The following is a 14,183-nucleotide window of genomic DNA, read 5'->3' on the forward strand; positions in this document are numbered from 1 at the left end:
AAGTTTTGGTACCTCAAAAGTTTCCCTGAATTTCCTTGTCTTAGTTTGTGTTTCAGGTGAATGTACGTTGTCTGTGAGACTTACCCGCCCCGAAGTGCTCTCATGTCTTAGTAATCATGCGATAATGGTTTCGTACCAGAGCCGCCGCCGCACGGCCGGCGGCAAGGTAGTGTTGTACGAAACCACTCAGTGTTAACACGTAATCAGATCTCACTGATAGATGGGCATCCCCTAACAACCCTGCTGACGAATGCGGTGATGCGTAATGTACAGCACGCAACTAGGACTTTTAAATGCGACTGTAAGTCAAAGAGGGACAGTTCTATGCCGTAAGTCAAACTTAACTCTTTGTGAAACACCCCCAGACCTATGTAAAATTAAAAACAGTACACGGGTGGTACCACTAAAAGTATATCGTGCGCTAGCACTTCAACAATTTCATATCTAAGCATAAAATAGATGGACCATGCCAAGCAGGGTGCCGGTAACCATGTAAATAATAATGCACGCAGAGATGGTTGCTGCACTGACGTGCTGCTTATATTGGGCTATAACGTTAGACGTAGAGTGGCGATTTCGTCGATCATAATTCTGAACCAAGAAAGGGGACTCGAATATGAAGAGCTTGCAACCTACCTTGTAAAAAGAAGATCCATTTTTCTGCATTTGGCAGATGCCTCTTTCAGTTGTGCTTCTCGCTCACGGGCTCTTCTTTTCCTTGACGGCATGATTTGATTGTGAATACGTCACGATCCACCATGCATGAACAACAGTACGATGCGCATGATATTATGAACACGTGTACTTCGATACAACGTGAAAATTGCGTTTTGTTTTATCTGTTTTTTATTTCATCTTTGTTTCTTTGTGTTGTCAACAAAGGTAAAAGGACCACACCCGGCCAGCCGCTAACGCCCCCCCCCCCCCCCCCCGCCTCACACACACGCACCTGAACATTAAGTTGGGGGAGGGCGCCAGGTTGGTTTGATAGGGGCCAGGATCCCGACAATCATATTCTAACAACAACCCCCCTCCCCAATACATTATATAAAACCACAGGAGGGGACAGGGGCAACCTCCTTAACGAATTTTCAAGTATTTAAAAAAAGCAAAAAAAAATGAAAAGAGAGAAGAAAAATTTTAAAAAAGACAAGGAAAAAGGATAGAAAAGTGTAAAATAGCGTTCTGGATCGTGCATTGCTTTTTTTTTAAATCCCCGCTTATCACAAACACATACATAGTAACGTCATCTTGCCACCTTCGCCGGCCCTCCTACCAAAACACCCTGATGCCTATACAGTATATACCAAAAGAAACTTTGCGTTAATCAACATTAACGTTTCATTAACGCAAGCGGTTTCACCTGAATCGTTAGTAACGCAAAGTAACGATCGGGAAAATTAACGTTTGTAGTAACGATGAGTAACGATGAGTAACGATCCCTCACGCAAATTAACGATGTTTCGTTAAAATTAACGATAGGTAACGCAAGAACTCACACGAGATTTTGGTTTTGTAACGAGACCTGGTGAAAGGACGACGTAGCCCCTGCCGAGTGTAGCGATTTAGCGGAGTCTTTTCGCGAATCGAATCACGATTTCGCGAATGGTTTATTTGCGACCGGCGTCACCAAAAACGCACGCTGGGCCACCAAAAAAAGCCGGATGTTTGCCTTCAGTTTTGAAAATGAACAGCGGTAACTATCGGCTTCGTAAGCTCAGGCCTCGAATTAACCGACGGCCACCGACGGCCATGGCCGTCGGTGCCCCTCTCGTTGGCCGCAATGCCTTTTGTTTACGGCCAAAAAAAAAAATGTGCCCTTTTTCTTGGGGCCGTGGTGCCCTTTTAGAATGAAAGTTATTATTTATGACGTATGATATGCCCTTTCTCAAAGTCTCTTTAATAAGCTTGAACAACTTTCCTGATCTCAAATATCATACCTTCAGTTCACTCGCGTCCCGATGTATCTGATTCAAACTCAAAGTATCTTTCCGAGATATATCATACGAGACGACGTGTACGTACATGTACGCCCGACCGGCTTTTACCGTCCCGACTGCCTCCGCAGCGCAGCGGCCGCGAGTACTGTATATACTAGCTAGGCAGCGCATATTCAGATAGAGTAAAGAGTGAACTCCAAGTTCACCAAGAAAAAAGAAAAATCCCACGATGCCATGGGGTGCCAGAATGGGGAATGGGGAGGGGTGGAGAGAGAGAGAGAGAGAGAGAGACCAATCAACAGAAGAAACCGCGCGTACTGGCGCATTCTTGGAGGTCATGAACTGTCTGTCACAGACTAATCATAGCAATCTACACGCGCACGCAAATTCCTTTGCCTGGTGGTTATGCCAGCCAGCTGTCGGAATGTGCTTTGAAGTTTCATGGCAGCCTGGGTGTGAATCGGTGTCGAGTTTCAATCAATACCTACTGTTGTTTTATTCCTGTTTTTAAAAAAAAATGTTGTTTCACCTGATAGAAACGCGGAGATCGGGAATGTGTTACAGCTGTAGGGAAGAGGTTTTTGTTGTGTGTTGCACTTTGTGTGTGTGTGTGTGTGTGTGTGTTTGTTTTTCTCGGTTTGTTTTTCTTCTTTCTTTTTTCATTAACACCAAACATGCCCTTTCCAATGTGGCCTTGGTGCCCCTCTGACTGACTTAAGTGCCCTGGCCTCTTGGAAAAAGTGCCCTTTTCTAAATGGCCTTGCCCCTCCAAAATCCTATTTCGAGGCCTGTAAAGCTGCTAGATTAAATGTCAGATGTTTGCTCTTAATTTTGGAAATGAATAACGGTAATATTCGACTCCGTATTAAACAAAAATAAATGTCGGATGTTTGCTCATACTTTTGGAAATGAATAGTGGTAAGATTCAGCTCCGTACGGTGCTGAAATTAATGTCAGATATTTGATTTTGCGTTCGGAAATGAATAGGGATAAAATACGGCTCCGGAAGATGCTGAAATAAATGTCGAATGTTTGCTTTGACGGTCGGATATAAATGATAATGAATTTCAACTCCGTATACGATGATAAAATAAATGCCGGAAGTTTACTTTTACGTTCGAAAGTAAATAATAATAATATTTAGCTCTGGAATATGCTAAAGTAAATGTCGAATTATCCCTTTGGCGTTCGGAAATGAATAACAATAATAATAAACTTCGTACAACGACGAGATAAATGTTGGATGTTTGCTTTTACTTTCGAAAGTGAATAGCAATGACATTCGGCTCCAGAAGATGCTGAAATAAATGTCAGATGATTGTTTTTACGTTCGGAAGTGAATAACAGTAATATTTTGCTCCATACGATGCTAAGTAACTGCCGGATGTTTGCTTTTAAATTTCGAAATGAATAACAGTAACATTGAAATGCGTTTGATGGTGAAGTTAATGTTTGCTTTGACGTTCGGAAATGAATAACAATAGTATTCAACTCCGTCCGATGATAGATAAATGTCTGATGTTTACTTTTATGTTCAAAAGTAAATAGCAATAACAATCAGCTCCGGAAGATGCTAAAATAAATGTTGAATGTTTGCTTTGGCGTTCGGAAATGAATAACAATAGTATTCAACTCAGTACGATGATGAAATAATTGCTGGATCTTCGCTTTTACGTTCAAAAGTAAATGGCAATAACATTCAGCTCCGGAAGATACTAAAATATATGTCGAATGATCCCTTTGACGTTCGGAAATGAATAACAGTGATATTCAGCTCCGTACGACGATGAAATGCCGAATGTTCGCTTTTACGTTCGAAAGTAAATAGTGCTCAATAACATTCGGCTTCGGAAGATGCCAAAATAAATGTCAGATGATTGCTTGAACGTTCGGAAGTGACAAGCAGTAACATTCTGCTCCATAATTAAGATGCTAAAATAAATATCAGACATTTGCTATAAATTTAACATTTCGAAATGAATAACAATAACATTCAGTTGCGTTTGATGGTAAATGTAATGTCGGATGACGTTTGAATGTGAAAAACAGTATAACATTCGGCTCCGTACGATGCTGAAATATGTCAGATGATTCATTTCACTTTCGGAAGTGGACAGCAGTAACATTCGGCTCCTTCGATCATAAAGAAAATGTCGGGTGTTTGCTTTTGAAATTGGAGATGAATAACGGTAATATTCTGCTCCGTACGATGCTAAAATAAGTAACAGATTGTTGCTTGTACATTTGGAAATTATAAACGGTATCAATCGGCTCAGTTAGATGATAAAATAAAGAGCGGATGTTTGCTTTCACGTTCGGAAATGAATAAGGATGATATTCGGGTCCGTAAGATGATAGAATGAATGTCGGTTGCTTGGTTTTACATTCCGGAAGGTGTTAAAATACTTGTAAATGTTGAATGATTGCTTGAATTTCCACCAGAAATAAATAACGGTAATTTTTTGGCTCTTTACGATGCTAAAACAAATGTCAGATGTTTACAATGTCTGCAAATGCTCCCACTTTCTCATTTCAAACGTAAATTTTGACCAATTTAATAGGCATCAACTTTTATAATAATCTATAAGCCTATTTGCGAAATCTTAGAACTCAGAATAACGGTATAAGATGATTAAATTTTCTCCTTATTTTAGACGTGGGTACCTGTATCACTTCAGTAATACTTGATATTTATTTTTCTATGTTTAGTAGGACCGATAGTTTTGCTTGTTTGTTTTTCTTTTCGGGCCACCAAAAAATAAAAATCAATCATTTTGGTGGCCCGATCGGGCCACCGAAATAAAAGTTAGTGTGGAGCCCTGGCCTTTTGTGGATAAAGTGTCTTGCTTAAAGGCAAATATCGGGCTTCGAGGGGATTGAAACCGCAAACCCGTACCATGGCTAATTGATTCAGATTCTACTTAAGTACATGTACTTGAAGGTCAACTTTAGATAGACTTTTTTTTTTTTTTTTTTTTTTGCGATACAGCTGGGGCTCCATGCGCATTTATTTACAACAACAGTATAATCGGAAGACGAGCAGAAAGAATGTCAGCACCAGGAGTAATCGCACCGGGCCGAAAGGGGAAAAGGAAAAGTATATCCTGAATCTATACCCCCCACATCGACAAGAAGACAAATGAAAAAAGAAAAGAAAAGAAAATGAATGGACCCACATGACGCATAATTTTGGTAAATCTGCGGGATATTCGTTATTTCATTTTGCTGTGTTCAAACTATACACCAGTATAGCTTTTCGAGTGTGATCTTAATGCGTATGAATGTTCTATGGACTTTAAGTTTATAATGCGAAAGAGGGTAACTATATAACAATTAACGACATTGATAACGCCAAACAATAGGAAATTTCAGAGTGCAAGAAAAATAAGACGTCCCGGAAGTACGCCAGACATCATAATTGCTTTTTTTGTTCCTTTCTAGCTCCACAGCATCACCTAGGAAATCGATTTGACCAAGAACAAAAGCGCGTCCCTCTTTTCTTCCTGGGCAATTACCCCGGACCCTTCCCCTAGCCCTAATCCTAACCATAACCCAAACTCCTCACCCTAAACCTAACCCTAATCTTTACTCTAACCTTACCATTAACCAGTATTTAGCGGGGGAGGGGGGGGGTAATTGCCCTCTGGGGTTAATTGCCCGGATTAGGTTGCAACACACAACAAAAACCTCTTCCCTGGCCCTACACCTTCCCGATCTCCGTGTGTTGTCAGGTGAAACGACATGTTCAAATACAAGAATAAAACAACAGTAGGTATTGATTGAAACTCGACACCCATTCATGCCAGCCAGGCCAGGCTGAAATGTAACTTCAAAGCACATTCCGACAGCTGGCTGGCAAAACCACATGGCAAAGGAATTTGCGCGCGCTTGTGGATTGATCAATAAAATTGGAGGGCCTGGGAGCGGGAAAACAAGGGTGATTACTGAGTAGTCTGTGAGTTGTCAAAAGCAGACCTTTCGAACAATTGCAAACGTCATGATACTATTAAAATTTTTGTCTTCCTTTTGGACTGAAGAAAAAAATCACAAAGACGAGTTGAGTACACGTTGTATCACAATTTTTTACATAGCCATGCAAAACGATTACTACACTCATGTTATGACAAGAAGAATCAATATTCCAAGACAAATACAAAGCAGCCTCGGGTACTGACGGTGACAAGAAACGCCACGCATTCACAATGCACGTTGGGGAGCAACAGGGAGGTGGGAAGAGACTCTTCCCGCCTCCCTGGGAGCAACATGGAGTTGGCAGGGAGGGGTGATCCTGGAGTTTGTGGGAACTTCCCGATACTCGGTGACAACAGGGAGGTGGAAGAGAGACACTCCACCTCCCTGGTGACAACACGATTGTGACGATCTCAAAGCATGGACCCTACCACGCCCAGCAAATCTGCGTGCTACTTCTCAAAAATTTGAAGGAACTTTGTCTCTGATCTGTTGAGTTGTTTTTGCTGAATATCAGGAGCTTTTCATGCCTGACGTTCAAATGGATGGTTGCCAAAAATTTCATAATCTATAAATCTCTCAGTAATTGTCCCCGCCGAACGAGTTCGAGCAGGGGACTATGAAACGGGCTCCGTACGTGTGTGTGTCCGTGTGTCCGTGTGTCCGTGTGTCCGTCCGTCCGTCCGTCCGTCCGTGTGTCCGTCCGTGTGTGCGTCCGTGTGTGATCAAAACGTTCAAAATGCTACTCCTTCGTCATTTCTAACCCAATTTTGATTCTGTTTGCTTTATATGATAGCACTACATGGGAGCTTTGAAACTTCTATACAGAATTTCAATTGTGACCTTTGACCTTGACCTTTGACCTATATTGTACATTTTGCTTCAAAATGCTACTCCTTCGCCATTTCTAACCCGATTTTGATTCCGTTTGCTTTATATGATGGCACTAGGTGAGGGCTTCAAAACTTCTACACAGAATTTTGACCTTTGACTTCTTTGACCTTTGACCTTGATTTTTGACCTATATTGTACATTTTGCTACAAAATGCTACTCCTTTGCCATTTGTAACCCGATTTCAATTCCGTTTGCTTTAAGTGATGGCACTAGGTGAGGGCTTCAAAACTTCTACACAGAATTTTGACCTTTGACTTCTTTGACCTTTGACCTTGATTTTTGACCTATATTGCACATTGCCTACAAAATGCTACTCCTTCGCCATTTCTAACCCGATTTTGATTCCGTTTGCTTTATGTGATGGCACTAGGTGAGGGCTTCAAAACTTCTACACAGAATTTTGACCTTTGACTTCTTTGACCTTTGACCTTGATTTTTGACCTATATTGTACATTTTGCTACAAAATGCTACTCCTTTGCCATTTGTAACCCGATTTCAATTCCGTTTGCTTTAAGTGATGGCACTAGGTGAGGGCTTCAAAACTTCTACACAGAATTTTGACCTTTGACTTCTTTGACCTTTGACCTTGATTTTTGACCTATATTGCACATTGCCTACAAAATGCTACTCCTTCGCCATTTCTAACCCGATTTCGATTCCGTTTGCTTTATGTGATGGCACTAGGTGAGGGCTTCAAAACTTCTACATAGAATTTTGACCTTTGACTTCTTTGACCTTTGACCTTCATCTTTTTACCTATATTGTGCATTTTGCTACTAAATGCTACTTCCGGCGGGGACATATATTACGCACCGCGTAATTTCTACTTTTCCTTGTTTATTTTAGGCTGTTGATGCTGCCGTAAAAACATTAGAAATTTCATAGGAACTAGTCAGGATAAAGACAAAAAAATCTCCACACAAAACAAATATAAAGTATCTTTTATTGTCATTGGTAGTCAAATTTGTGTTATACAGATACATTGTATGATTAAAGCAATAGGTATAGTATTAACTATTGTATTACACGTAGTAACACTTTCATGGTAAGTTTGACGTTTTAAAAATCGCAGGAGAGTTTTTTTTTTTTTTTTTTAAAGGAGTGCAACCATTTCTAAACGTGAAGGCATGATAAATGAAAGGAGAAAAAAAAAGAATCAACGTTTGTAATCCTGGGTCTTCGACTTGAGCTATCTTTAATTAAACATTCCTTCTCTGTTCATCTCCAAGACCCCAGACTGTTCATGACCTCCGAGAATGCGCCAGTACGCGCGGTTTCTTCTGTTGATTGGTATCTCTCTCTCTCCACCCCTCCCCATTCCCCACTCTGGCACCTTGGCATCGTGGGATTTTTCATGTTTCTGGGTAAACTTTCATGTGAAGCGTGCCTATCAAGTCACCACTTGACTCACCTGCTGGCAGTGTAATAATGCGAGCAGAAAGTGGTAGACATTTTCTTCTGCTGCAGCTACTTTTACTGCCGAAATACTCGGCTTTGTCACCACACACTACCACCAGTTATTCGGCGAGACACACGTTGTGTATTGGAATATAAATGGACTTTTGCACCTTCCTGAATTGAGTAAGTGTCTGACCGTTGTTGAAATCGTGACATCGCTAACGTTAGACAGTCGGCGTTAGTTTTAGGCTTGCGTATGCGTGATTTCATGGGTTCAATGTTCGATGGAATATGTTGGCTGTGGGGAAAAATGTGGCTTCGAAATTTTTACTTGCCCGATTCCATTGACTGCGCCCATGAGTACAAATTTGACGACCATGACAATACGACATTGCCAGGGGAGTTCTGCTCAACTACAAAATCTTTTCGGTATTTGATATCGCTATTTAAATGCCTTCCGCCGGCAGGAAATTGTCCGTAGTAAATATTACGAACGACAGTTACTTAACCGAGGCATCTCCGAGTCTCGCAATTTCCGAGATTTCTTGCCAGTCCACATGACAAGTCCGCTAAACGCAAGATCTAAAAATTAACGCACAGTAACGATCTGTAACGCACAGTAACGATCTGTAACGATCTGTAACGATCATTCACGCACGGTGATCGTTAATTTTGTAACGCAGAAAGATTAATGCAGTACCGATCGGCGCTTGCGTTACACGTAAATTTAACGCAAAGTTTATTTTGGTATATACTGTAGATAAATATATCAGATTACTGTTTGCCCTTTGTTTCGTTGGTTGTTGTTGTTTTTATTTTGCTTCCTTTCATTTCCCTCTTTCACTACATTTCCCCATATTTTTCACTTCTTCAAAATTCACTCCTTGCCCCATCCTCGTGGTGCCGCACGTGCCACACACATACTAACTACCCTGTGAAACAAACTCTCAATCTTTTCATTGATGACCACTGTCGCCAACAATGAGAATATAAGAGGTTCTTTCATGAATTCTGTGTTGTCTCCAGGCCTACTAACTCTGACAATCTTTGCATTAAAAACATTATGACGTTATTGTCTGCCTGGATGTTTTTTTAGCCCCCTTTTAATGAAGACTATCCAATTTTATTAAAAAAATAATAATCATACAAGTATTGAAATGCCCCTTTTCTGCCTTTGATGTGTTGGCTCACTTCTTCACCCTCTTGCAATTTTTGCGAAAATTAATTTTTCACAAAAAAACTCACTCTCTTTGCTCACTTGCATGGATTGAATATCTCCCTTTGGCCTTTCAACTTACAAAGTGCCCCTTTTCTGCTGTACCTCCCCACTTCATCCTGAAGGGCCGGACGGCTCTATAGGGGCAGGGGGTGCATACCCCCCCCCCCCCCCCCCCCATACTTTTGGGGGCACCATCAAAATGTGCCCCCTTTTCTGGAATATGCCCCTTTTTAGGAGAATGGGACCGATTTTGCACTAGAAAGGGCAACTGAAAGTACAAAAAGGGCCTGGAAGGAGCACAGGGGGGGGGGGTACACAGTGCCCCTCCACCTTTTGGAGGATCAACTAAATGTGCCCTTTTTCCTGTAAAGGGGGGCACACTTTTTCCTAAGGGGCAGTTTTAAGAACAAAAAGGGCACTTTGAAGAACAAAAAGGGCACTTTGAGGAACAAAAAGGGCACTTTGAGGAACAAAAAGGGCACTTTGAGGAACAAAAAGGGCACTCTGAGGAACAAAAAGGGCACTTTGAGGAACAAAAAGGGCACTTTGAGGAACAAAAAAGGGCACTTTGAGGAACAAAAGGGCACTTTTAGGAACAAAAAGGGCACAATTTTTCTTGCTCGCACCTTTCGGCAAAAATTATTGATTTGAAGAGCAAAATCATTTTTTTTTTTTGCTATTGTTTCACAGTTTTTCGGCTCACTCGCAATTCATTCTTCACAAATATTTCAAGCTCGCTCACTTCGCTTTCTTGCATAAATAAATTTCACTCTGCCGCCCCTAAAGGGGCACTTTCCTTTTAAGTGAAAAACGGCGATAATTTTTCTCGCTCATTTCGCCCACTTGCAACTTTCTTTAAAAAAATATAAAGTTGAAAATTATCAAAATCATGTTTTTGCTACTATTATTTTTTTTTCCCCCCTCACAAAATGACCATTTCAAATCAGGAAGTACCCCCTTTTTGGCTGCCCCCTCCGCCCCGTCCCCACTTTCAATTAACCAGCCAACCCGTGTTCACATACAGTGTTACGGGGTGGGGGATCTGCACAATTTTTATGCCTCCGCAACGAAGTGGCCGGAGGCATTATGTTTTCGGGTCGTCCGTCCGTCCGTCCGTCCGTCCGTACGTCCGTACGTCTGTACGTCCGTCCGTACGTCCGTCCGTCCCGTTTTGTTTTTGTCGATATCTCAAGAACCGTGTGGTGGTTTTACATCAAACTTGGTATGAGGGTATATCCTTGGGGGATTATACTTTGTGTGGATTTTAGGGTCACAGGGTCAAAGGTCACAGGTTATTTTGTGAAAAAAAAATGTGAAATTTCATGTTTTTCTCCATATCTCGCAAATGGTTCAAGGTATCTTCATTGAACTTAGTATATATGGTTGTACCGATGGGCAGTGATTATCTAGGGAAGTTGGGGGTCATGGTTCAAAGGTCAGGGGGGGTCAAAGGTCAAGGTCAACTCCTAAAAATATCACTACTTTCCTTAAAATGCAATATGTCTGAAGGTTTTTTTTTTAAAACTTGGTGTATGGCATGTATTACCCAATATATATTTTTGGGGAAGTTTCTTGCCAAAAGGTCAAAGGTCAAAAGGTAAAAGGTCAAGTGAAAGTGCTAAATTGCACTTTTTCCTCCATATCTCGAAAGTAACTCAAGGTATCATCATGAAACTTACATATTTATGCATGTTCAACCTAACAGTGATTCTCTTTGGAACTGTGAGGTCAAAGGTCAAAGGCCAGGTTTAGATAATGCTATTTTCCCATCTGATACTGAAATTATACTTTTTCTCAATACCTTGAAAATTACTCAATACATAAACTTATAAAAGGGTCAAAAGTCAAGTAAAAATCATAAGTTCCCCCAAATACCTGCACTCTGACATTTTAATCATTCATCCAATTGAACCTAGTTCTAGGAAAGTGAACATTCAGCACATTTGTGGCAAACCTGTCATTTTAATATTTTGCCAATTGTGTGAAACTGTCATCACACATTGTACTATAGACCTATTAGGAGAACCATGCATTATGGCGGAGGCATATCAGTAGCCGTAGCGATATATCTAGTTTTACATTTTATTTCACTTTTTTTTGCATGCGTGCCCTCGATCACATTTACTTTGAGCATGCGGGCATGAATGCAGAGCGAGAGAGATGGCAATGCTCGCAGCCGTCCAACATGCCTGGCATTTATTAGCATGGCTTGCGACCACTTGCTCCAGACGATTTTAATCTTCCGCATTCCCCACAGTAACACACGCATGCACATACTGCACCCACCCAACGCGCTCAACCGCTGATTGCGACACTCGACGTACAGACACCATTAACGTACTTCCGTACGTACGCGCGGGCACACTACGAATACAGTCCAGGAAGTGGACTACTACACTGTTGTACCTAGCTAGCTCTATGGCCGCTGCGCTGCGGAGGCAGTCGGAACGGTCAAAGCCGGTCGGCCGTACATAAGTACAAGTGTACGTACACGTCGTCTTGTTGAGTTTAAATCAGATATATTGGGACGCGAGTGAACTGAACAGAAGGTATGATATTTGAGATGAGGAAATTTGTTCAAGCTTATTGAAGTGTAGACTTTGAGAAAGGGCATATTATACGTCATAAATAAGAACTTTCATTCTAAAAGGGCACCACGGCCACAAGAAAAAGGGCACATTTTTTTTGGCCGTAACTTTGATCACGGAAGAAAGGGCATTGCGGCCAACGAGAGGGGCACCGACGGCCATGGCCGTCGGTGGCCGTCGGTTAATTCGAGGCCTGGAACAACGAACATGACCCCCACCCTCACCCCCCCCCCCAAAAAAAAAAAAAAAGAAAGAAAGAAAGAAAGAGCCAAGTCAAACTAAGAATCAGTCTGAATTAGTCACTTTGAAAATTCCAAGTACCGCCTGAATTATCTCTCTCTGTTCAATAAAGAAATAAACAATGTCAAACTAAGAATTAAACTTATTATCTTGTTTTGAATATTTTTTTTTTGCTTTTCTGATTCAATAAAAAAAAGGGCAAGTAACGCGCAATTGCTGAAGAAAGAAAATATATTTAATGACCAAATAACGGAGAACATATCCTTCTTATTTCTTTTTTCCTCTGTGGGGGGGTTAATTTTCTTGTTAATGCTTGGTCGTTTATGTACACGCAATTTTGGTGAAACCATTTTCTTTTTCGTCGGCATTCGACGATAAGGTTCCTGTGGGTTCCTAATGGTTCACGCTTGCCAAAATTGCGTGATTTCTCTAAAATACTATGAACCTGAATGATCTCTGACTGGTAATTCAGTCTATTTGATGATCAACAGTTGTTTATTTTCTGCTTGTAAAAGACCACGTAAACTACATCGTACATGCTGTTTCGTTCAGCCGAGCGAGCCATGCCATAGCAATGGCGACACACACATGGCGCGCTCGCCTTTCCCACACATTCCCTGGTTACACCTTACAGCCCGCATATGCATGTGATGTATCTTAGGTGACTTACAATGCAGTGAATAATCTGATAATGGTACCGTACTTACAGCTAGGGTTAGGGAAACTGAAACTTTTACAAATTACTTCAATGAAAACGACATCGATATATGTATTCATGTTACCATTTTATTATTATCATGTGTATCAGGTGAATTCCATGCCTGTCTACTGTTCTCATTCTGACCGCTGTGCTACTTGTTGATTCTTGCAGTGATTCTTGCCGGCTCTCTGTGGCCGCACGTGTGTAATGTGTGCGCCTTGGACGCTTCTAACAAAATTTGGACGAAACTGCCGAGCTCCGAACACGCATTTTCCGAACGAGCAACGCATTTGCCAAACGGAATTGAGCAGGCGGATGTGGATGAAATTGCATCCACAAAGCGTCAGAATCATTGCTACTGGCTCAATAACGAAATTTCCTCCCTGCGAGATTTCGTTGCTACTGAATCGATAAGAAACTTTCGTTGGAAAAAGAAATTGACAGCTCTAGGCGTTTCTTATTGCGCGTACTGTACATGTACATGTAATGGATAGGGTCATCCAAATTTGGGTCAGGCTCAAAACATTTATTCCTTGATACATCGCATAATCTAATTTGTCAGAATTTACATAATTTCAAGTTAATTTTTTTTAAATTGTTGTGATGCAGGAGTCTATATAGATCAGAATCATCGTATCACACAGGAAGGTTCTCAGCTTACACCAAACAATAGTATTCTGTTATGTTTTTTTTTTTTTTTCCAGGAGCATTCTTGGTGATGATGATGACCTCGATGAAGACATGGATGACAGCTTCACAGGAAACCCTACTAAGGTATTTTTTCATATGTATCTCTCTTGTATGAATAGCTTGATAGCATAAATCTTTAGATTTTAACAGTTTGGAAATAAGGCAGGAAATATGTAGTCCATACAATTGTAGGCAACCATAACACAGGGTCTGTACTGCACTCTGGCGTACCATCTCTTGGAGGCTGTACAGTTCTAGTTCTTCTATAAAACCAAAAATGATTGTACCCAAAATGCTATAGGAAAGTATGTTCATGAGTGCAAATTCAAGTGTGTTCATGTCAGATCCAGGGGGGCAAAGTGGGAAACAATTTCCACATTTCTTCTGTGGGGGGGGGGGGGGGGGGGGGGCTCCTTAGGGGGTCTCAGAAATATCCCTGCCTTCCCGAATTAGTTTAACATCACAGTTAAAAACTTAAATTTGTGGTAGAGGTGCATGCAGGCCTGAAGACCACTTGTGTCTAGGAACTGAGGTTGGGGGTGA

The 14,183-nt window shown here is 41.2% G+C and overlaps 1 protein-coding gene across 1 annotated transcript in view; it reads left to right on the top strand.

Moving 5' to 3' along the window:
- The window catches only part of LOC139712246 (wee1-like protein kinase 1-B), a 41,509-nt gene extending 27,526 nt beyond the window's left edge, over positions 1–13,983 (top strand). Inside the window, exon 2 of the mRNA XM_071624085.1 lies at positions 13,655–13,983. Within this exon, the coding sequence (XP_071480186.1) occupies positions 13,655–13,772 (118 nt within the window). The 3' untranslated portion in view covers positions 13,773–13,983. The remainder of the gene's footprint in view (positions 1–13,654) is intronic.
- The last annotated feature ends 200 nt before the right edge of the window (positions 13,984–14,183 follow it).

Source organism: Diadema antillarum, unplaced genomic scaffold (genome assembly GCF_040938485.1).
Source record: "Diadema antillarum isolate AM-2024a unplaced genomic scaffold, OU_Dant_1.0 seq00001778_RagTag, whole genome shotgun sequence".
Lineage (NCBI taxonomy): Eukaryota > Metazoa > Echinodermata > Echinoidea > Diadematoida > Diadematidae > Diadema > Diadema antillarum.